Consider the following 22,383-nt stretch of genomic DNA (forward strand, 5'->3'; position numbering starts at 1 on the left):
AAGGGAAAGTCCTACGGGTGACGGCCCCGGGGAACGCCGCGGCTCTGCGTCAACCTGTGGCGGCCACCGACTCATTTGGGGCCACGCTGGTTGCATTCGTCACGCCGGGGACACGGGCGCGTCTGTGGCTCTCGAGAACCGGGTCGCGGAGCCCCCGCGAGGGCAGGCGAGGAACTGGCGACTGTGGGGACGAACAGCTGGTCTTGTAGTCCCCTCGCGACCCTCTATTCTGGAAGAGGCTGGGCGCGGCCGCTGAGCTCCAGCTCTGCGCCTGCTCAGGCGGCCGCGCGCTCAGGGGCGTGGCGCGGGCGGGTCGTGAGTGGGGCGGGGCCCACAGGGCTTGCGCGACGAACCCGCACGGTGCGTGGCGCGAAGGGGCGTGGCGCCAGTGGGCGTGGCGTGGCTTAATGCGAAGAGACGCGGCGCGGCAGCGCGTGAGGGCTGCGGCGGGTGGGTGGTGTCGAGGCGTGTTGAGTTTGGGCGGTTCGCGGGTGCTGTCAGTGTTGGGCCGGGGCCCCTAGGCAGCGCAGTCGGGTCTTAGAGGCGGGGGCCAGTCGCGGTCATGGAGAGGGATGAGGATGTAGGAGGGGCGGACGTAGCGGAAGCCGCGGGGACCGCGGTTGCGGAGTACCTCTAGGGTGCAAGGGAGGCCTTTCCCGTGGCTCCTGGGGAGGAAGAGGCGAAGCCAGAGTCCCCGGGGAACCCCCACTCCACCCCCAGCCGGAGACTGGGTTGTGCCTGCACAGACCAGAGCCCACAGTGCAAGTTGCTATAGGCCACCAGCCAGGGTGGCCAACTCCTCCCGGTTTGCCCCGATGTTCTGGTTTTGGGACCAAAGCATCCCAGGCCTCCAGCCTACTGCAGTGACCGAATTCTCCGCCCCCTACCTGTCTTCTCCCGCAGCTTCCCTAGATTAGGCTTGGGAGGCAAGAGGAGGCCTCCTGACCTTTCACACTGCCTTTTTAATATTAAGATGAAGGCACACTCCACAACTTTTTTCCGGCCAGGCCCAGACATGTCCGTCCTTGTAAGATAAAAGCTTCCGTGGGAGCCTTCCTTCTTAATCAAGGTAGGTAGACTACAGGAAGGTGCATCTTGTTTTGTATTTTGTCCTGTAGAAGTCAGATTTCTGCCCAGTTGTGTAGGAGTGAGGATGAGCCTATGCTCATATCAGAGCTTGAGTGCAGAGACATTTGATCTGGAATTTCAGCCAGCCTCTTCAACCCCAGAATTCAGAGGTTCAATCGGAACAGACATTAGCTTAAGTTTTCCCATCAGTCGTCTATCATTAAACTGGCAAAATCTAGATAATTAGAAAATATGGCAGAGGTGATCCGGACAGATGTTCGGTTTTTTTCTTGTCTAATTCAAAAAGCCTCGTGGTGGAACATCGGACCCTTCAAGAGGAAGAATGAAAGCTCTACATGGGAACACGATGTGAATGGAAGAAGCCTGTCATTGTGAGTCTGGCTTTTGATTAGTCATCTGATGTCTTCCCTAATGTGATGTGACTTTGAGGCTGTAAACTTCAGTGGCTAAGCTGTAGTTTCTCAGCCTACAGTTAAATTGCAGAATTGATAGGACTTACATTAGTTTTGTTTTTATTTGATGTTGAAGATCTTTGAGTCATATTAGAAACGGTGAGTATTTTTCATGTGGCACTAATGAGTTAATTCATAATATTGTTTTTTGAGACAGAGTCTCTATTGCCCAGGCTGGAGTGCAGTGGCACAATCACGGCGCACTGCAGCCTCGACCTCCTGGGCTCAGATGATCCTCCCACCTTACCTCCCAAGTAGCTGGGACTACAAGTGCACACCACCACGTCTGGCTAGTTTTTTTGGAGATGTGGGGTTTTGCCATGATGTCCAGGCTGGTTTCAGACTCCTAGGCTCAAGCAATCCTTCTGCCTTGGCCTCTCAGAGTGCTGGGATTATAAGCGTGAGCCACCATGCCAGGCCAATATTATTATTCCCCAAAAGAAGGAAATAGGGTGTGAGGTCCTGCTCCTATGGTCACCATGAGGTTTTTTTGTTTGTTTTGGACTCTTGCCCAGGCTGGAGTGCAGTGGCACAATCATGGCTCACTGCAACTTCAGCCTCCCTGGTAGCTAGGACCACAGGTGTGCACCACTATGCCTAGGGAATTTTTAAACTTTTTGTAGAGATAGGGTCTTACTATGTTGCCCGAGCTGTTCTCAAACTCCTGGCCTCAAGCAATCCTCCTATCCCAAAGTGCTGAAGTTACAGGCATGAGCCACCACACCTGGCCACCACTAGTTTTTGTAATGGGAGCAGGTTCCTTATGAGATGGAGGAATGGATTTCATGGTTGTCTTTTTAACTTCTTAGCTCCCCAAGAAATTGATTGGACATGAGGAAACCACTCTTAAATGTGACCACTCTAAAGCATTATCAGTCAGTCATTTCAGTCTAGGGAGAAATCAGAGCTGTATATGGAGGATAGGTAAAGTGCCCAATATGGATATGCATTTTTATATTTGACTACTTGTGTTTTTTTGTTAGATGCAAATAATACGACACTCTGAACAGACCCTGAAAACAGCTCTCATCTCAAAGAACCCCGTGCTTGTGTCACAGTATGAGAAATTAGATGCTGGGGAACAGCGTTTAATGAATGAAGCCTTCCAGCCAGCCAGTGATCTCTTTGGACCCATTACCTTGCATTCTCCATCAGATTGGATCACCTCCCACCCTGAGGCCCCCCAAGACTTTGAACAGTTCTTCAGTGATCCTTACAGAAAGATACCCTCTCCAGACAAACGCAGCATTTATATACAGTCCATTGGTAAATACTGGTAATGTGCTGGTTTTGGTTCGGTTTTGCAATGGCGCTGTTGTCAGGAATAGTCCGGGCTATTGGTCTGATTCAGATGGGCCGTTTTAGGATCATTTTTGATATTCATTGCGATGGTACAAGTTTTGTAGCCAAACTGACTTAAAAGATAACATTTTGTTTCTTTTTAATTCATAGCAACACCAATGAATGATAAAGGTGTACTGAAAATTTTAAAGTTGGTTTTGTTTCTAATTTGAATCCTCTTACTCATAGACTGGGTAAACACTGAGTAATCATCTTAAAGTCTGTTTTTAAATGTTCTTCCATATTATAGGCTCTCTAGGAAACACCAGAATTATCAGTGAAGAATATATTAAATGGCTTACGGGCTACTGTAAAGCATATTTCTATGGCTTGAGAGTAAAACTCCTAGAACCAGTTCCTGTTTCCGCAACAAAGTGTTCCTTTAGAGTCAATGAGAACACACAAAACCTACAGATTCATGCAGGTGAATTACACAACTTTGCAATTTGAACCGAGTAAAGGAAGCATATGTATATACTATACACTCATACATTTATGTATTTCTTTTTAAATAGGGGACATCCTGAAGTTCTTGAAAAAGAAGAAACCTGAAGATGCCTTCTGTGTTGTGGGAATAACAATGATTGATCTTTACCCAAGAGACTCGTGGAATTTTGTCTTTGGACAGGCCTCTCTGACAGATGGTATTCCTTTTTTGGCGTTGTTGTTAGGAGCTTCTTCAACTTGAGAATATTTGAAGATGTTAAAAGAGGGAAAAAAATTCCAACCAAGAATCGTTTTGATATTTTAAACTGTATAGTATTTTCAGTGGAGACATTATGCCATAATGGGAAGTGTGCTGTTGGTAGATTCTGATAATCTAGGTTCGGGTTGGCCACTCACTACATACATGACCTTAAAGGTAACAGTACCCACATCATGGAGTGATTTGGAGATAATTTACATAAAAGTGCCTATACATAAAAAGTATGTATAAACCTGGACATCATAGACCACATGTCTACAAAAAAATAAAAATTAAAAAAACTAAATTAGCTGGACTTGGTGGCATATACCTGTAGTCCTAGCTACTCAGGAGGCTGAGGTGAGAGGACTGCTTGAGCCCAGGAGGTTGAGGCTGCAGTGAGCCATGATCACATCAGTATACTCCAGCCTGGGCAATAAAGTGAGACTCTGTCTCAAAAAAAAAAATGTATATATAGTCCTGTCATATATAGGCATTCAGCATAACAGCTAGTAAATGTCAGTAATTCAGTAGCAAGGTGAATTGAACCATTTACAGTTTGAGCTATTATTAATGGATGTGAAAATCTTGCTAATTGTTTTTCAGTTCTTTTCATAATCATCTTGCACAGATAGAAGAGCTAGAGTAAATGTATACTTCTTTCTCATCCTACGATGTTTGTTTTTTAATTTAAGAAGTCAAAACTTCCATCTTTGATTTGAGATATGTAATAAACCTTGACTCATTAGGAACTCTGCATGGTAATATTGGGGATGGGAAAGGTTCTGGAAACCAGTTATATTTTTTAACTTTTTTTTTTTGTCATCTTCCTACTTACCTTCTCCCCTCCCCTTCATTTTTGCTCTTACCTCTCTAACTTCACCCCCAAGAATCCAAGACAGACTTGAAAGGGAAAAGGCCCTCCAAGGGGAGTGGTTCATTAGTGTTCTGGGGATGGGGAGAATGTACAGGGAATATCCTTAGAGTTTATGGTCTGTCTGGATGTTACATTAGCCTTAGGATTTGTGGGGGGTGGTAAACTTTTTGGTACAAATGTTTCTTTTTTTTTTTTTTTTTTTGGGACGGGGTCTCGCTCTGTCGCCCAAGCTGGAGTGCAGTGGCCGGATCTCAGCTCACTGCAAGCTCCGCCTCCTGGGTTTACGCCATTCTCCTGCCTCAGCCTCCCAAGTAGCTGAGACCACAGGCGCCCGCCACCTCGCCCGGCTAGTTTTTTGTATTTTTTTTAGTAGAGACGGGGTTTCACCGGGTTAGCCAGGATGGTCTCGATCTCCTGACCTCGTGATCTGCCCGTCTCGGCCTCCCAAAGTGCTGGGATTACAGGCTTGAGCCACTGTGCCCGGCCGGTACAAATGTTTCTACTAGAGTTGGGAGCTGTAGGGTTATGGAATCTCTTCCCACCTATTCCTTTATTCTTTATTCTCCATTTATGTGAGGTTTCTTGTAGCCCCCCATGGCCCTACCAACATGTACTCTTGGAGACGTGGGTCACTACTCTCTTACTGATTTTGGNACTGATACCAATTTTGTAGAGGCTACAGAGCCACTGGAACTCACTCACTACTGGTGAGACTGCAAAATGGCACAGCCACTTTGGAAAACAGTTTGGCAGTTTCTTATAAACTTCTGTATCTCATTCCACTCATAAGCATATACCCAAGTAAAATGAAATCCTGTGTTCACACAAAACCTGTACACAGCACATGCGCAGTGGCTCACACCTGTAATCCCAGCGCCTTGGGAGGCTGAGGTGGGCAGGTCACTTGATTGAGCTCAGGAGTTCGAGACCAGCCTGGCCAACATGGCAAAAATCCATCTCTACTAAAAACACAAAAATTTGCCAGGTGTGGTGGTGAGCGCCTGTAATCCCAGCTACTCAGGAGGCTGAGGCGGGAGGATGGCTTGAACCCAGGTGGGAGAGGATGCAGTGAGCCAGGATCACACCACTGCACACCACCCTTGGCAGCAGAGTTTGTGAGACTCCATCGCAGAAAACACAAACAAACAACCTGTACACAAATACTTACAGGGCTTTATTAATTGTAGTCATCAAGGCCAGGTGTGGTGGCCTATGCCTATAATCCCATCACTGGGAGGCAGAGGTGGGCGGATCATGTGATGTCAGGAGTAGAGACCAGCCTGGCCAACATGGTGAAACCCCACCTCTACTAAAAGTACAAAAAAATGAGCTAAGTGTGGTGATGCCGTGCCTGTAATCCTAGCTACTCAGGAGGTTGACACACAAGAATCACTTGAACCCAGGAGGTAGAAGTTGCAGTAAGCCATGATCATGCCACTGCACTCCAGCCTGGGTGACAGAGTAAGACCCTGTCAAAAAATAAAAATAAAAAAAATTACAATCACCAAAACTAGAAACAATCTAAATGGGTAATTATCCATATACCTGGAAAATGGATAAACAGATACATCCATACAATGGAATCCTACTCAGCAATATAAAGGAACGAACTGCTGATAGCTGTGACAACACAGATGAATCTCAAATGCATTCTGCTAAACAGCAAAACCGCAGACGCAAATGCTACATACTGAATGATTCCATTTATATGACATTCTGGAAAAGACAGGTCAGCAAACTGTGGTCTGGAAGCCAAATCCAGCCATTTTTTAATGGTACATAAGCTAACAAGTATTTACATTATTAAATGGTTGGAGAAAACAATATTTCATGACACATGAAAATTACACAAAATTCAAGTTTCAGTTTGCAGAAATAAAGCTCTATTGAAACACAGCCACCTGCATTCCTTCATAGATTAATTACCTGGCTGCTTTCGTACTACAGCAGCTGAGTTTAGCAGCAGCAACAGAGACTATAAGAGCCCACAAAGCTTGAACTATTTACTGCGTGGCCCTTTCCAGAAAAAAATTTGCTGACACCTGCTATAGGCACACAGAATAGCTTGACAGTTGCTAGGGTAAAAGGTGGGGAAGGAGTTGGCCACAAGGGAATTTTCTGGAGGGTGATATAGTTGTTAATTGTGGTGGTGGTGGTGGTGACTTGACTGCATTTGCCAAAACTCAGAACTGTACACCAAAAAGTATTTTTAAAAATATTTTATTTTAAAATAAATGTTAATGAACAAGACGGACAGAAAACACCAGTTGCCAGGGTGCAGGAGAAGACACTAAGTACAGGGAACAGGGGAATGTCCTGGGTGACAGAACTGTCCTATGGATTGGTTACAAAACTATGCATTTGTCAAAATTCACAGACTAGACACTAAAAAGGGTGATTTTACTGAATGTAAATTATAAACTCTTTTATTTTTTAAAAAGAGATAATGAAGGCCAGGCATGGTGGCTCACGCCTGTAATCCCGGCACTTTGGGAGGCTGAGGCAGACAGATCACTCCCGAAGTCAGGAGTCTGAGACCAGCCTGGCCAACATGGTGAACCCCATCTCTACTAAAAATACAAAAATAGGTTGGGTGTGGTGGCTCACGTCTGTAATCCCAGCTACTCAGGAGGATGAGGCAGGAGAATCACTTGAACCTGGGAGGCGGAGGTTGCAGTGAGCCAAGATAGTGCCACTGCACTCCAGTCTGGGCGACAGAGTGAGAATCTGTCTTAAAAAAAAAAAAAAGAAAATGATAATGAAATGAGAGGAACCAAACATTTACCCTATGTGGGGTTAAAAAAAAAAAAGGGGCTTATGATAGATTTTCTCTTAGAGACAGTAAAAATAAGTACCAGGAATTTAAAGCAAATAACAGTAAGATGAGAGAGATCTTCAATATACAAAATGTTTCAAAACATTTTTTTAGTACAACATGCTTATACAAGAGGTAAGACTTAGTTTTGTATTTGATTTGATAATTTGACTTGGAATATTTCTGTGGGAATAAAAGTGTTAGAATGCTTATTTTAAGTTTCTCAAAATTTGCAGGCAGTAAGCAAGGCCTTAAAGCCAGAGGGCTCTAAAACTAGTTCCATAAAGCATTTTACTGTAAAATATGAACAGATCTTTAATAGAAAAGAATAATATCTGAACAGTCAACTTAAGACAAAATTCAAATACAACATACGTCCTATAAGCTACATATTTAGCTAAAACTGAATTGAGCTGTTTATAAGAACTGATTCCAAAATATATACATGAATTTACATAACTGATACATAGAAGTTCTTCAAAATCGACTGTAAATTGAAAAGTTAAAATTGGCTTTGCCTCTGCAGTTTGGAGCTGCAATGGCTGCCAGTATCAGCTGCTTTCTTGGTGCCTGAGCTGCAGGGTGGGCCTGTCAAGGAGGGACTGCTGTCTGGGTCACTTTCCCTCTGGCTGTTTGTGGCGCAGGTGCATGAGGNACCAGGAATTTAAAGCAAATAACAGTAAGATGAGAGAGATCTTCAATATACAAAATGTTTCAAAACATTTTTTTAGTACAACATGCTTATACAAGAGGTAAGACTTAGTTTTGTATTTGATTTGATAATTTGACTTGGAATATTTCTGTGGGAATAAAAGTGTTAGAATGCTTATTTTTAAGTTTCTCAAAATTTGCAGGCAGTAAGCAAGGCCTTAAAGCCAGAGGGCTCTAAAACTAGTTCCATAAAGCATTTTACTGTAAAAATATGTACAGATCTTTAATAGAAAAGCATATTTCTTTACAGTAGAAAAATATCTGAACAGTCAAGACAAAAATTCAAATATAACATACGACCTATAAACTACATATTTAGCTAAAACTGAATTGAGCTGTTTATAAGAACTGATTCCAAAATATACATACATGAATTTACATAACTGATATGTAGAAGTTCTTCAAAATCGACTGTAAATTGAAAAGTTAAAATTGGCCTTGCCTCTGCAGTTTGGAGCTGCAATGGCTGCCAGTATCGGCTGCTTTCTTGGTGCCGGAGCTGCAGGGTGGGCCTGTCAAGGAGGGACTGCTGTCTGGGTCACTTTCCCTCTGGCTGTTTGTGGCGCAGGTGCATGAGGCGCTCAATCTTGGCCTGGAAAGAATACCTCGAAAGAATATCATGCACTGGAAGTCTGTGAGGAAGTGAAGACGCTAAAAGCGGGCAGTGCTGTGTTTACTTACAGACGGTGGAGCGGGTCCAGGGCAGTCCTCGCCAGGCTTGTTTTTAAAGCATTTTTTTGGTTTAGGATTCAGCTTCATCATGGTCACTTTCATTATCATTGTCATTCTCCTCATCTTCTTCCCTCTTTTCCTCTTTAAGCATTTTCAGGTATTTACTAGCTAATATCTTCTTTGGTAATATATCTGCAAGAAACTGAAAAGTTTCTGATTCCTGTGCAGTATTTGCTAAATCACTGTAAGTCAGTACTTTCTTTTCCTTTCCACTGCCGTGTCTGTAGGAATAGGTGCTAGGCATTGAACAAAGAGCTCCGTGGCTTTGGCTGTGAGCACCAACGCCTCCTGGTTTATGCTGGACACCTCGGGGGAGCTCTTCATGATGACCCGGATGCGGGATAGAGGCAGCGAGATGAGCTGCTGCTCCCCGCACTTGACTTTGCCCACGACCACGTCCGCCATCTTCCCGCCCCTCACGCGGGTGGCAGCCGGCGGGCCCGACCGCGAAGTGGCTGCCTTGCCGGCCAGCCGGTGGATGCCTTTTTTTTTTTTTTGAGACGAAGTCTAGCTCTGTCGTCAGGTTGGAGTGCAATGGTGCAATCTCGGCTAACTGCAACTCCGCCTCCTAGGTTCAAGCCATTCTCCCGCCTCAGCCTCCTGAGTAGCTTGGATTACAGGCACCTGCCATCATGCCTGGCTAATTTTTGTATTTTTGTAGAGACAGGGTTTCACCATGTTAGCCAGTCTGGTCTTGAACTCCTGACGTCAGGTGATCCACCTGCCTCAGCCTCCCAAAGTCCTGGGATTACAAGTGTGAGCCACCACACTCAATCCAAGTGGTTATTTTTTGTGATTCCTTTTTGAGTACTTGATTTGGAGTACTTGCTACTTTCAGAAAAAGATTTCTTTTGTGGGAAAAGACTGTCTGAAACTTCAGTTTGTCAAGTATTTCACAAGTCCCTTAAGTTTTACAGGGCAAGGCAAAGTGAATAGCAGCAAAAGATTTTGATAGGGAAATCTGGGGCAAAAGTCTTTCTTTTTGGTGGCAAACCATAAATGTATCAGATGGTGTGGACACAGTGACACAGAGGTGCACTCACTGGCCAGATGGGCCAGCAGGCTCTTCTTTCTTTGGTCTTTCCTCTGGGACCTTACTCTCATTCTGTCGCTGCTTGTCCTCTTTTTGTAGGTGTGGGGATATTCAGCTTTGCCAGGTATGGCAGTGATTTTTATAGCATGCGCTATGAAGGCAAAGTGAAGAAGCTGAAGAAAACATCTTCAAGTGACTATTCAATTTTCAACAACTATTATATTCCAGAAATAACTAGTGTTTTACTACTTCGATCCTGTAAGGTAAGTTATTAAAAAAATCCAACAGGACGATTCTTTAAAAGAGATCTTAGTTCTGTAAATTGTATATTGTCAGTCCTTAAGGTAATATTATAAATGAGTGTGTATCATTTGTATAATTTTGGTGCATAGTGCTTGACTGAAATGATCAGTAAAACAATTTAAATGGATACCTTAATATTGAAATTTACAATATCAGTGCCAGTTTTTTGTACTACTAGTTACAGGCAGCCTTGGCTGTACCCACGTGCTATTAGTGTAATTCCTGAATTCTGGTGTTACTGGGTGACCTACTTTTTCAAGCTACTGTGGTCATTGGGCAAAGCTGCCTTCCCCAGGCCTTTGGAGGACTTCTGCTTTCTGGCCTCTCTGGGAGCATGGGCCTTCCTGCCCTGGGCTCCAGGCTACCCTTGACTCTAGTTGTCCTGGCAGTTCCTGATATCCCCAACTCGGTTTTGTGGAAAGCCTATCTCCCCTTTCTCCATAGCCAGAGAGATGAGCTTTTCCTTCAGCTAGAGAAATTCCGCTTTCACCTGTACTATTTGTTGGGGTTTGAGAGCTACGCCTCTTAGAACTACCCTCTGTGTCATTGCCACCTGATGTTCTCATTAGCATGCACATCAAGCCCCCTTTCTCCCAGACCTACTGAAATCAGCATCTCTAGGGGAAGGGCCCCAGAATCTGAATTACAATGAGTACCCTAGTCTAGATTAAGGGTTCTCAACCAGGGGTGATTTTGCCATCCAGGGAATATTAGCAACATCTGGAGACATTTTTGATTTTCACGATCAGGGAGGGAGTTCTGTTGGGATCTAGTGGGTAGAGCTAGGGATGCTGCAAGGTATCGTGCAGGGCACAGGACAGCCTCCCACAACCTGGTATTATCGGTCCAACATGTCAGCGGTGTTGAGGTTGAGGAAGTCTAGAGCAGAAAGGCAGTAAGACATTTGGGGAGATGAGGGATTATTAAGTCTTTGAAGGTCTGGACGGGGTGAAGTTTCGGTGATAATACTAAGGGAGTTGATTCCTGTGTTTCTTGGAAAAGCAAGAAAAAGAAGAGATGTGTAGCTTAATGTGTTGGTGGTCTTATAACGCCTCAACATGATTGTCTTGCAGACTTTAACCCATGAGATCGGACACATATTTGGACTGCGACACTGCCAGTGGCTGGCATGCCTAATGCAAGGCTCCAACCACTTGGAAGAAGCTGACCGGCGCCCTCTAAACCTTTGCCCTATCTGTTTGCGCAAGTTGCAGTGTGCTATTGGCTTCAACATTATAGAAAGATACGAAGTAAGTTGCGGGGTGGACAGTGTAAAGAGGGGGAAGTGGTTATCTGAGTAGCAAACTGACATTTCTATTATATCCTTCTCTAGAGTTATAGTTTATCAGAGGAAATTAGTGTAAAGATAAGCAGGAAGCTGCGGTTTAAAAACATGCGAAGAAATGCCCTTCTTAAAAACTTCAGCTTGCCTTTGAGTGATTTATGCTTACAGTTCAATGAGAAATAGTAGAAGTTTCTCTGCTTCTCTTCCATTTAGGGCAAGAGAGTTTGACTTTGCAGAACAGAATAAATATTGATATGTGTGGCAAAGTTCATTTTTTTTTTTTTTGAGATGGAGTCTCGCTCTGTCACCCAGGCTGGAGTGCAGTGGCGCGATCTCGGCTCACTGCAAGCTCTGCCTCCCGGCTTCATGCCATTCTCCTGCCTCAGCCTCCCGAGTAGCTGGGACTACAGGCGCCTGCCACCACGCCTGGCTAATTTTTTGTATTTTGTTTAGTAGAGACGGGGTTTCACCGTGTTAGCCAGGATGATCTCGATCTCCTGACCTTGTGATCTGCCTCCCTCGGCCTCCCAAAGTGTTGGGATTACGGGCGTGAGCCACCGCGCCCGGCCAAAGTTCATTTTTTAAACCCTATAAGTGTGTGGACAAGATTTATCTTTCCAATATGGGACAGAGGTATGATGTTCATTAGGAGAAAAAAATGATTTTCTTTAAAAAGGAAGAAGGAAAGTACCTAATCTCAGTATGTGTGTGTGTGTGCCCACACATGCCCACAAACATCAATATACATTCATGTGGCTACTCATGGGTGTGACTGCACATTCAGGTGACTGCACAGAAATGTCTACACACGTGTTTTCACATACATATGTCTATCCATCCCTATGTGTACACTTATATATGTATATACGTACATGTCAAATTAATACAATGCCGGCCGGACGCGGTAGCTCACGCCTGTAATCCTTGCACTTTGGGAGGCAGAGGCGGGCGGATCACGAGGTCAGGAGATTGAGACCATCCTGGCTAACACGGTGAAACCCTGTCTCTACTGAAAATACAAAAAATTAGCTGGGTGTGGTGGTGGGCGGCTGTAGTCCCAGCTGCTCGGGAGGCCGAGGCAGGAGAATGGCATGAACCTGGGAGGCGGAGCTTGTAGTGAGCCGAGATTGCGCCACTGCACTCCAGCCTGCAGTCTGGGCGACAGAGCGAGACTCCATCTCAAAAAAAAAAAAAAAAAAAAAAAAAATTAATATAGTGCCTTGTGGAATATTTAGCAAGTTGAGAAAAAATAACATCCTATCATGCTAGTAACAAAGTGTAAGAACGAGTGTATTTCTTTTTCATCTTTTTTCAATGCATACTTTTGACATCATTTGTAATTCTGTGTATATTTGGTATGCGCCATTTCACTCAGTATATCGTAAGCATTATTTCATATTCACACCATCATTATCAAATGCAGCATCTTCATGGGGTAAGATGTCACTCTATATCTAGAAGCCAATGCTCTTCTCTTGCCTGATAGTATTTTGCTGTGGTTTGTTGAAATGCGCATCTTTCCTGTTTTTCCAGGCACTGGTGAGGTGGATTGATGATGAATCTTCTGACACACCTGGAGCAACTCCAGAACACAGTCGTGAGGATAATGGGAATTTACCGAAACCCGTGGAAGCCTTTAAGGAATGGAAAGAGTGGATCATAAAATGCCTGGCTGTTCTCCAAAAATAAGGACCTTCAAATAGGAGTGATTGAAATAAATGACTACTTGCATGTTATGCTTTCATTTGGGTGGAATACTTCATCGGAATAAATTACTGATCTTGTGCTGTGTCAAAGTAACAGACTAGAACCTTCTTTCAGGTACCTGAATTGAAATGAAACTGAATAATAAAAACTCTAGAAACTCTTTATCTTCTTATCTTACTGGCCTGGTCTGTGGCAGCAAGCACTTTATTTCCATTCCCCAAATATGTTTATGTCTCCCAAGAAAGCTGGGACTGGTGGTAACGAGCAAGTAAATAACTTGAAAAAGAACTGTAGATGTCCCAGGGAACCAACCAACATAATTTCCAGGGGGTGATTTTGTTTTTAGAAGAGCTGCTCCCCTCTGTTAGGCCCAGCCAAGTCACATTTTTGGACGTCCGTGGGCTCTGATCGTCACCACAGCCCTCCTCTTCCGAGAGCCTTCCTTACTCTCTGGAGTGCATTACCTCGCTTTTTTCTCTTGCTGGTTGTCACCTTATCCCTGAAAGAATGAACAGCTTGTATCAGTTTTTAGCAGCTTAAAATATGACCTCTCAGGAATATTTGCAAGTGAAAATAGCAATGGTCCTTACACTACCACAACATTTGGTGGTGGGAGTTCTGTTGCAGGTCTCAGCTATAACATAGTCATTTATGAGGGATCTTACAAATAGTGTGTAATGGTATTTATATTTGTGAGTGTTGCACTTTTTCTATAGATTTAGAGCAACTTTCAGGTTTATTTCAGTAATAATGTCCTTCTCACCTTTTTTTTTTTTTTTTTTTTTTGAGACGGAGTCTTGCTCTGTCCCCGGGGCTGGAGTGCAGTGGCCGGTTCTCAGCTCACTGCAAGCTCTGCCTCCCGGGTTTAGGCCATTCTCCTGCCTCAGCCTCCGAGTAGCTGGGACTACAGGCGCCCGCCATCTCGCCCGGCTAGTTTTTTGTATTTTTTAGTAGAGACGGGGTTTCACCGTGTTAGCCAGGATGGTCTCGATCTCCTGACCTCGTGATCCGCCCACCTCGGCCTCCCAAAGTGCTGGGATTACAGGCTTGAGCCACCGCACCCGGCCCTTCTCACCTTCTTACATTGTGAAGTGTTTACTTGAGTCAGGGAGAGAGTTTAATGGGGTTATCTGTCGGGGGTGCCATGAATGCTGATGAGGACCTGCAGAGTGTGAACATCAGCCCCATTGCTACAGGGGTGGCGGTGGAAAACCTCAGACTTGACAAACCACCTCTGCTAGATAGATGTAGCTTGGAAATCTAGAAATTACAGTGACTATGGAATGCCAGTGAGCAGACAGCATTTCCCACTTTCCTATCTTACCTTGAGGGTAAGACTTAAAGATACATATATAGAGAGAGACAGTAATTTGAAACCTAGATTCTTCATTGTTTGATGTTTGCAGTATGATGTAAGGCACATTTTATATCTGAGTCAGTGGTTTCCCTTGGATTCATTCTCCTACTTGATTGAACCCATTTAAGTCATTTTAGAAAATGGTGATTTGCTATTAAAATTAACTGGAGAGAATACTGAATGCTGAATGAACAAAGTATTGAGCTAATAAAGAGAATTAATAGTTTTCTACTGTCTAAATACTCTTAGAAATCAGTGAATTTGGAATGCTGTTCATTTATGTCATAGATCCTGATCCCAGTCACCTGTGGAGTTGGTGTCTTTCCGGTCAAGAGATTTTTCAGGCCTCAGACTTTCAATGGTGAGGGTTAAATAGAATAATTTGGCGAGGATTACCCGTCCATTCTTGTCTAGCTTGCTTTTTGAAACACACATTCCCCTGATATGAATAATTTACATTTCAAGCCCTAAGAGGGACAGAAGGACGCGTTGCTCCCTCTTGGGAGCGGGAGTGCTAAAATCTAAGCAGGCAGCTGCGGGACCGCTATAGCCGGCCCTCCGCTCGGGCCCTTCCCGGGCAGGAAGCGCGTCGCTGTCTCCGGCTGTGACCAGACGGGTGCGGGCGCACGGGACCGGCAGCTGCGAACCGCTGGCGCACCGCCTGTTTCCGCGCCCGGGGACGTCCCCCGGCGGGGCTCAGAAGTGTGTGGTCGGTCGCTTGGCCTCCCTTGGCGTCAGCGACCCAGGGTAACAACCTCCACTGCCGCCCGCCGTTCGGGCCTACATGTGGAAGAGCCACGTGTGCCGCGCTCTGGGCATGGCCTTGGAAAGTCAGGACCGCGATGGCAGCAGAGCAGTGAGTGGAATCAACTCCCCAGTAGAGTATTTAAAAAGTGCTTCATTGAAGAGTTCGAATCTCAGTCACTTTCTAGATTCTGATATCTAGAGTAGCGCCGTCCAATAGAAATATAATACAAGCCACATATGTGTGCTGAATTTTTCTAGTAGTCGTATTAGCAAATGCATAAAGAAGCGATTGGAGTTAATTTTAATAGTATATTCTATTTAATCCAGTGCATCCAAAATATTATTTCAATCAATAGCAATATCAGTATCAATGCTGAATATTTTATATCCTTTTTTTTGTACCATCTTCAAATTCCCGTGTGTATGTTACACTTACAGTACATCTTACTTCCAACTGGCCACATTTTCAAGTGCCCAACAGCCCCATGTGGCTTGTGGCTACTGTATTGGACAGTGCAGCTCTAGACCAGTACCCAACTCTAGTGTACCTGGAAAAATGCACCCATGATATTGAGTTGCTGGGAGAGGAAGGCTTATTTCAGGAAAAGGTCATGCAAGTCTTCTGTCAGTACAGCCAGTGCTGACATTCAAGATGAAAGGGTGTAGACACTGTAAAGGCCTCTGGCTTTGCTATTAACTTGTTTCTTTAAAAGCTTGATACTATTCTCTGTTACAGCTTGTTTTTTACCCTCCCCCCTTCATTTTCAAGGGCCTGGTATTGTCTTCAAATGCATTTCCATTTTTGGAAAGCAGAGTCGTAAAGCATTAATAATGTGGAGATTGTTTAGTCCATTTCATGCATGAGGACGCAAGCCTGCAGCAGCCGAGTAAACTTGCTTGTTTAACCAATGGCAAAAATGGGATCAGATCCCAAGTCTCCCTAATGTTGAGTTATTTGTTGTTTTCACTGTGCTACATGACCTCATTGAAGTAAAATATCACCAGCCAGAACCTAACCATTTTCCCCAGATTGTTTACAAGGGGTTATACACGATTGAACTTTTAATTTCTTTTCTGTTCAAGTAGAGCCATCTGGGATCGTTCAAAGTTGGAGAAATCAGTCTATGTACTTCTGCCTTAGTGCCAAAAAAAGGTGCAATATTTATTTATTTTTGAAATAGGGTCTTGCTCTGTTGCCCAGGCTGGAGTGCAGTGGCATGATCACGGCTCACTGGAGCCTCGACCTCCCGGGCTCAAGTGATCCTTCCACCTCAGCCTCTCAAGTAGCTGGGATTACAGGTGTGCACCACCATGCCCAGTGTATTTTTTTTTTTTTTTTTAAATATTTTAGAGATGGAGTTTTTTTCCACATTGCCCAGGCTGGTCTGGAACTCCTGAACTCAAGCAATCCGCCTGCCTTGGCCTCCCAAAGTGCTGGGATTACTGATGTGAGCCACCATGCCCAGCCAATAGTTGTAATATTTAGTAAAGCTCTTGTGATTAGTTGAGGTATTAAAAGAAAGCATTATGAAAAAAAAAAAGTCTACTGGAAAATAGTTAAAATCTATTGGGGCAATATGTTCAAACTCACAGACCTCCATACTTAACCCAGTATTGATTTCATCCCACTGTTTTCTTTAGTGTTGGCTCATGGATCAGTTTTTTCTTCTTTACAGCTGACCCACCTGTATAGTACACTACTGCTGGGCAGTCTGAGACCCATCCAGCCTTGGACGCTGAACGGGTGGGTTCTGAGCACAATGCTTTCAGTGTCCTGTGGTTATCCAGCTGTTTCACAGCAGCACAGACTCTCTTGAGCTGTAACTGTCAATAGATATCTTTCTTTTTTCTCTTGTGTGACTAAAGGGAAAAAAAGTCTATAACTCATTCATTCATTCATGTATTTTTTCATTCAACAATATTCATGGAGCACAGCCTACTGGGTGCCAGGCCCTGCTCAGAGCCTTGGGAATATAGCAGTGAACAAAGAACTCCTACCCTAATACACTAGTGGATGAGACAGAGAGTCAAGGAATAAACAGATGCTTTATTTTATTTTATTTTATTTATTTTTTTGAGATAGAGTCTTGCCGTGTCACCCACGCTGGTGTGCAGTGGTATGATCTTGGCTCACTATATCCTCTGCCTCCTGGGCTCAAGTGGTCCTCCCACCTCAGCTTCCCAAGTAGCTGGGACTACAGGCACGTGCCACCACGCCTGCCTAATTTTTGTATCTTGTAGAGAGGGGTTTTACCATGTTGACCAGGCTGGTCTCAAACTCCTGGGCTCAAGCAATCTGCCCACCTTAGCCTCTCAAAGTGGATGCTGTTATAACCTAATGTCAAAGTAAACGGATAGAAACAAGTACCATTCTGAACAGGATAGACAGGAATGCCTCCTTAGGGAGGTGGCATTTGGAAGTGATCAAACTGAAGGGTCACATTGTATATACAGCTCAGGGAAGGGAGTACCAAGCAAAGGGAACCACAAATGCTAAGGCCTGAAGCTTGTAACAATAAGAACAATTCCAGAAACAGTAAGAGAGGCTGGGCATGGTGGCTCACACCTGTAATCCCAGCACTTTGGGAGGCCGAAGCAGGTAGATCACCTGAGGTCAGGAGTTTGAGACCAGCCTGGTCGACATGGCGAAACCCCATCTCTACTGAAAATACAAAAAAAAAAAATTAGCAGGTGTGGTGGTGGGTGCCTGTAATCTCAGCTATTCGGGAGACTGAGGCAGGAGAATCACTTGAACCTGAAGGCAGAGGTTTCACTGAGGCAAGATTGTGCCATTGTACTCCAACCTGGGTAACAAGAGCAAAACTCTATCTCAAAAAAAAAAAAAAAAAAAAAAAGGGCCGGGCGCGGTGGCTCACGCCTGAATTCCCAGCACTTTGGGAGGCCGAGGTGGCAGATCATGCTGTCAGGAGATCAAGACCATCCTGGCTAACACGGTGAAACCCCGTGTCTACTAACAATACAAAAAATTAGCCGGGTGTAGTAGCGGGCACCTGTAGTCCCAGCTACTTGGGAGACTGAGGCAGGAGAATCGCTTGAACCTGGGAGGCGGAGGTTGCAATGAGCCAAGATTGCACCACTGCATTCCAGCATGGGCAATAGAGCAAGACTCCCCGCCAAAAAAAAAAAAAAAAAAGAGCCAGTGAGGCTAGTGTAGCAGGAGCAGAGGGAAAAGGAATAGCATCCACTAGGCAGTTCACGCAGGGCCCATTGCTAAGGATTTATGTCAGACTTGTGCTATAAGAGGATTACTGTGGCTGCTGTATGGAAAATTAAGGTGGGGGTGGCGTGTTGCAAGAGTGGAAGCAGGCAGGCCAGCTAGAAGACTACTGTAATAATCCAGCTAAGATGATGTTGACTTGGATCAAGGGTCCTGGTGCAGTTGGCAGAAGCAGTCAGCTCCTGGATATATTTAGAAAGGAGAGCCGATTGGATGTGTGGAGGAGTGGGTTTGAGGAGGAGGATCCAGAGTTCTGCTGAGGACATTTTAAATTGAAGATGCCTAGTTTTATATCCATGCCCTGCTGTGCGGGCAGATGTAAATCAGGAGCTCAGGGACAAAGTTGGCACTAAGAATGGGAGGTGCCGGTGCAGAGAAGGTGCTTAAAGTTCTGGTTGAATTCTAGGGCGTGTAAGTTGTTAGGGAAGTGAGTGTGCTTGTTCTTGAGTTGCTGGAAAGGCGTATGAATGACACAAATACATGGCCACAATATGTATTTTCTCAGTAATATTTGGGGAAATGTTCTGGGCATCAGGTTTCCCCGTCTAGTTTTCCCAGTAGGAAGCGGATAGTCATTGAAGTAGTTTTGATTTGGGTGTGAGTTGTTACATAGAAAGCAAAGTTGTAAGTTCTCTTGCCACTTTTCTTGTTCTGCACCTTTAGAGAGTCATTACGAGAACTGAACACTAGGGGGACCCAGTTTCCTTACTTATGCAACGGGGGCTGGCCCAGCTCTGGGCTCTGGTCACCCTCACTTAGGACACATGCAATATAAACACAAATCTGAAAACAAGGGCAGCGTCTCTTTTCTCAATGCAATGTGTACTTATAGCAGTGATCATTTTTGCGTGTAACATGTCTGAATTCCTTAAATAGGTCATTTTAAGTAATGTGCATAACCATCAAAATTTTTTTCTTTTCTTTTTTTTTTTTTTGAGACGGAGTCTCGCTCTGTTGCCCAGACTGGAGTGCAGTGGCACGATCTCGGCTCACTGCAAGCTCCGCGTCCCGGGTTCACTCCATTCTCCTGCCTCAGCCTCCCGAGAAGCTGGGACTACAGGCGCCCGCCACCACACCCGGCTAAATTTTTTTGTATTTTTAGTAGAGATGGGGTTTCACTGTGTTTGTCAAGGTGGTCTCGATCCCCTGACCTCGTGATCCGCCCCCCTCGGCCTCCCAAAGTGCTGGGATTACAGGCGTGAGCCACTGCGCCCGGCCAAAATTTTTCTTTTTTGAAACAGGGTCTCACTCTTTGCCAAGGCTGTGTGCAGTGGTGCCATCTGGACTCACTGCAGCCTCTGCCCCCTGGGCTCAAGTGATCTTCCCACCTCAGCCTCTCGAGTAACTGGGACTACAGGTATGAGCCACCATACCTGGCTAATTTTGGTTTCGCCATGTGGCCCAGGCTGGTCTTGAACTCCTGGGCTCAAGCAATTCACTCACCTTGGCTTCCTAAAGTGCCGGCATTATAGAGATGAGCCACCACACCTGGCCACTGTTTAAAGATTTAAAGGCAATGGCTTCTAAACTCTTAATTCCCTATTTGTGAGCCCCATATTTGCAAACTTTTGAAAATAAGGATCATGATTTCTTTTATATTTTAATTTTTAATTTTTATTTTTTGAGATGGAGTCTTGCTCTGTCACCAGGCTAGGTTGCAGTGGTGTGATCTTGACTCACTGCAACCTCCACCTCCCAGGTTCAAGTGATTCTCCTGCCTCAGCCCCCCAACTAGCTGGGATTACAGGCATGCACCAACACGTCCGGCTAATTTTTGTATTTTTAGTAGAGACATGGTTTCAGCATGTTGGCTAGGCTGGTCTCGAACTCCTGACCTCAAGTGATCTGCATGCCTCGGCCTCTCAAAGTGCTGGGATTACAGGTGTGAGCCACCGCACCCAGCTGAAGGATCATGATGATTTCTGATTTATAATAGTTGAATTGGAGTATGGAAACTAAATGTAATAAATACTACTTGATGATTTGAATCTGCTCCATGAGAATTCTGACATATAATCCATTTTCTATTTTATCACCAGGTATTAAGCAAAGGGAAAGGCAAATGCTCAAAAGCTACATTACATGTTATTGGAGTATAAAACATATAACATTGTTAAAAGGTTTGGACACATTTTGTGTTAGTTGCGGATACATAGGTCCTAAAAGAGTAGTACATGATCTTAACTCTTTTTTTTTTTTTTTTTGAGACAGGCTTTTGCTCTTGTTGCCCAGTATGGAGTGTAATGGCGGGATCTCGGCTCACCTCAATCTCCGTCTCCCAGGTTCAAGCGATTCTCCTGCCTCAGCCTCCCAAGTAGCTGGGATTATAGGCATGTGCCACCATGCCCACCTGATTTTGTATTTTTAGTAGAGATGGGGTTTTTCCAAGTTGGTCAGGCCGGTCTCGAACTCCCGACCTCAGGTGATCCACCCGCCTCGGCCTCCCAAAGAGCTGGGATTACAGGCGTGAGCCACTGCGCCCGGCCCAACTCATTTTTATAACTAGAATAATTTTACTTTTGGGGAGAGAAAGTCTACGTAGAACCCTATGTAGACTTTTAACTGCAACCTGTTGAAGTCAACAAGCTTAAAGCCAATCTTTTTAATCAGGGGAAGTGAAAACATAATTAACAACCTGGTGTGGTAGCTCACGCCTGTAATCCCAGCACTTTGGGAGGCTGAGGTGGGCAGATCACCTGAGGTCAGGAGTTCGAGACCAGCCTGGCCAAGATGGTGAAACCCCGCCTCTACTAAAAATACAAAAATTAGCTGGGCGTGGTGGCACATGCCTGTAATCCCAGCTACTCAGGAAGCTGAGGCAGGAGAATCACTTGAACCCAGGAGGTAGAGGTTGCAGTAAGCCGAGATCACTCCAGCCTGGGCAACAAGAGTGAAACTCCGTCTCAGTAAAAAAAAAAAAAAAAAAAAAGGAAAAAAAAGAAAACATAATTAGCAAATGTGTTAGCTATAATGTCGGGCGCGGTGTATAATGCTGGGCACAGCGGCTCACGCCTGTAATCCCAGCACTTTGGGAGGCCACGGTGGGCAGCTTACTTGAGGTCAGGAGTTCAAGACCAGCCTGGCCAACATGGCAAAATCCTGTCTCCACTACAAATACAAAAATTAGCTGGGTGTGGTGTTGCATGCCTGAAATCCCAGCTACTTGGGAGACTGAGGCAGGAGAATTTCTTGAACTCGGGAGGTAGAGGTTGCAGTGAGCCAAGATTGTGCCACTGCACTCTAGTCTGGGTGACAGAGCAAGACTCTCTCTCAAAAAAAAGGGTTAACTTACTGATCTTTCCTATTTTGGGGCAGTTATGATCTAAGAATTACTTTGACCACAATAAATCCTTTCCCATGGGTCAGGACTGTTAGTTTTCAGAGTTTTGCTTCTCGCAGTACTGACCTGTGCCAATGTTACAGATGTGTGGTGAAGGGGCTAGAAACTGTGGTCCACAGGCCAAATCTAGTCCACTGCTTATTTTTTATGTTTTCAGCCTGAGAGCTAATAGTGTTTTTTTTTTTAACGTTTTTATGTTATTGAAAAAAAATATATATTTCCTGTGTGAAAATCTTGTGAAATTCACATTTCAGTATCCGTAAATAAAATTCCATTGAAAAACTGCCATGTTCATTCATTTATATATTGTCTGTGGCTGCTCTTGACCCTCAGTGGCAGAGTTGACTAGACAGAGGCCTCATGGCCTGCAAAGCTTTAAATATTTACTATCTGGACCTTTACAGAAAAAGTTTGCCAACCCCTGGCATGTAGAGTCCATGCTGTTTACTTATAGGTTACAACAGTTCTTAGAAGCTTCTGTGACTGGGTGTAGTCTTTAACTATTTGCCTTTATGACTTGATAGGCTTACTCTGGGTACCATGATATCATTTCATTCATGTATTTTTCATTAATAATTAAATTGCATTGCTGCTTTCATTCTTATTTCGATTCTTAGATGAAAATGTGCTTCTTCATTTGATTATATTGTTTAATTTTTTTTTTTTTTTTT

General features: G+C 44.5%; 3 protein-coding genes across 12 annotated transcripts in view; 2 read left to right on the forward strand and 1 right to left on the reverse strand.

Moving 5' to 3' along the window:
* Positions 1 to 13,192, forward strand: part of AMZ2 (archaelysin family metallopeptidase 2) — a 20,584-nt gene extending 7,392 nt beyond the window's left edge. For 2 of the 6 annotated variants that reach the window (XM_017863453.1, XM_017863455.1), the window contains exons 2-7: positions 2,525 to 2,807; positions 3,133 to 3,306; positions 3,398 to 3,526; positions 9,835 to 9,998; positions 11,112 to 11,288; positions 12,857 to 13,192. In XM_017863453.1, the coding sequence (XP_017718942.1) occupies positions 2,525 to 2,807; positions 3,133 to 3,306; positions 3,398 to 3,526; positions 9,835 to 9,998; positions 11,112 to 11,288; positions 12,857 to 13,012 (1,083 nt within the window). In that variant the 3' untranslated portion in view covers positions 13,013 to 13,192. Of the gene's footprint in view, positions 1 to 363; positions 451 to 903; positions 1,070 to 1,375; positions 1,461 to 2,524; positions 2,808 to 3,132; positions 3,307 to 3,397; positions 3,527 to 9,834; positions 9,999 to 11,111; positions 11,289 to 12,856 lie in introns of those variants that run through there. The other 4 variants (XM_017863434.1, XM_017863440.1, XM_017863428.1 and 1 more) reach the window with 4 other exon arrangements.
* On the reverse strand, positions 7,982 to 9,244 carry LOC108523000 (chromatin accessibility complex protein 1-like). The gene is given in 2 exon segments (XM_017863463.1): positions 7,982 to 8,939; positions 8,942 to 9,244. Coding segments are annotated over 2 exon segments (393 nt in total). The 5' UTR covers positions 9,108 to 9,244; the 3' UTR covers positions 7,982 to 8,712.
* A 1,783-nt stretch (positions 13,193 to 14,975) lies between the features above and the next one.
* Positions 14,976 to 22,383, forward strand: part of ARSG (arylsulfatase G) — a 154,044-nt gene continuing 146,636 nt past the window's right edge. For 4 of the 5 annotated variants that reach the window (XR_001883676.1, XR_001883677.1, XM_017863477.1 and 1 more), the window contains exon 1: positions 14,976 to 15,243. The gene's annotated coding sequence lies outside the window, so the exon portion shown is untranslated. Of the gene's footprint in view, positions 15,244 to 16,810; positions 16,879 to 22,383 lie in introns of all 5 variants that reach the window. The other variant, XM_017863483.1, reaches the window with a different exon arrangement.

Source organism: Rhinopithecus bieti, unplaced genomic scaffold, assembly GCF_001698545.2.
Source record: "Rhinopithecus bieti isolate Rb0 unplaced genomic scaffold, ASM169854v2 scaffold_2349, whole genome shotgun sequence".
Taxonomy (NCBI): domain Eukaryota; kingdom Metazoa; phylum Chordata; class Mammalia; order Primates; family Cercopithecidae; genus Rhinopithecus; species Rhinopithecus bieti.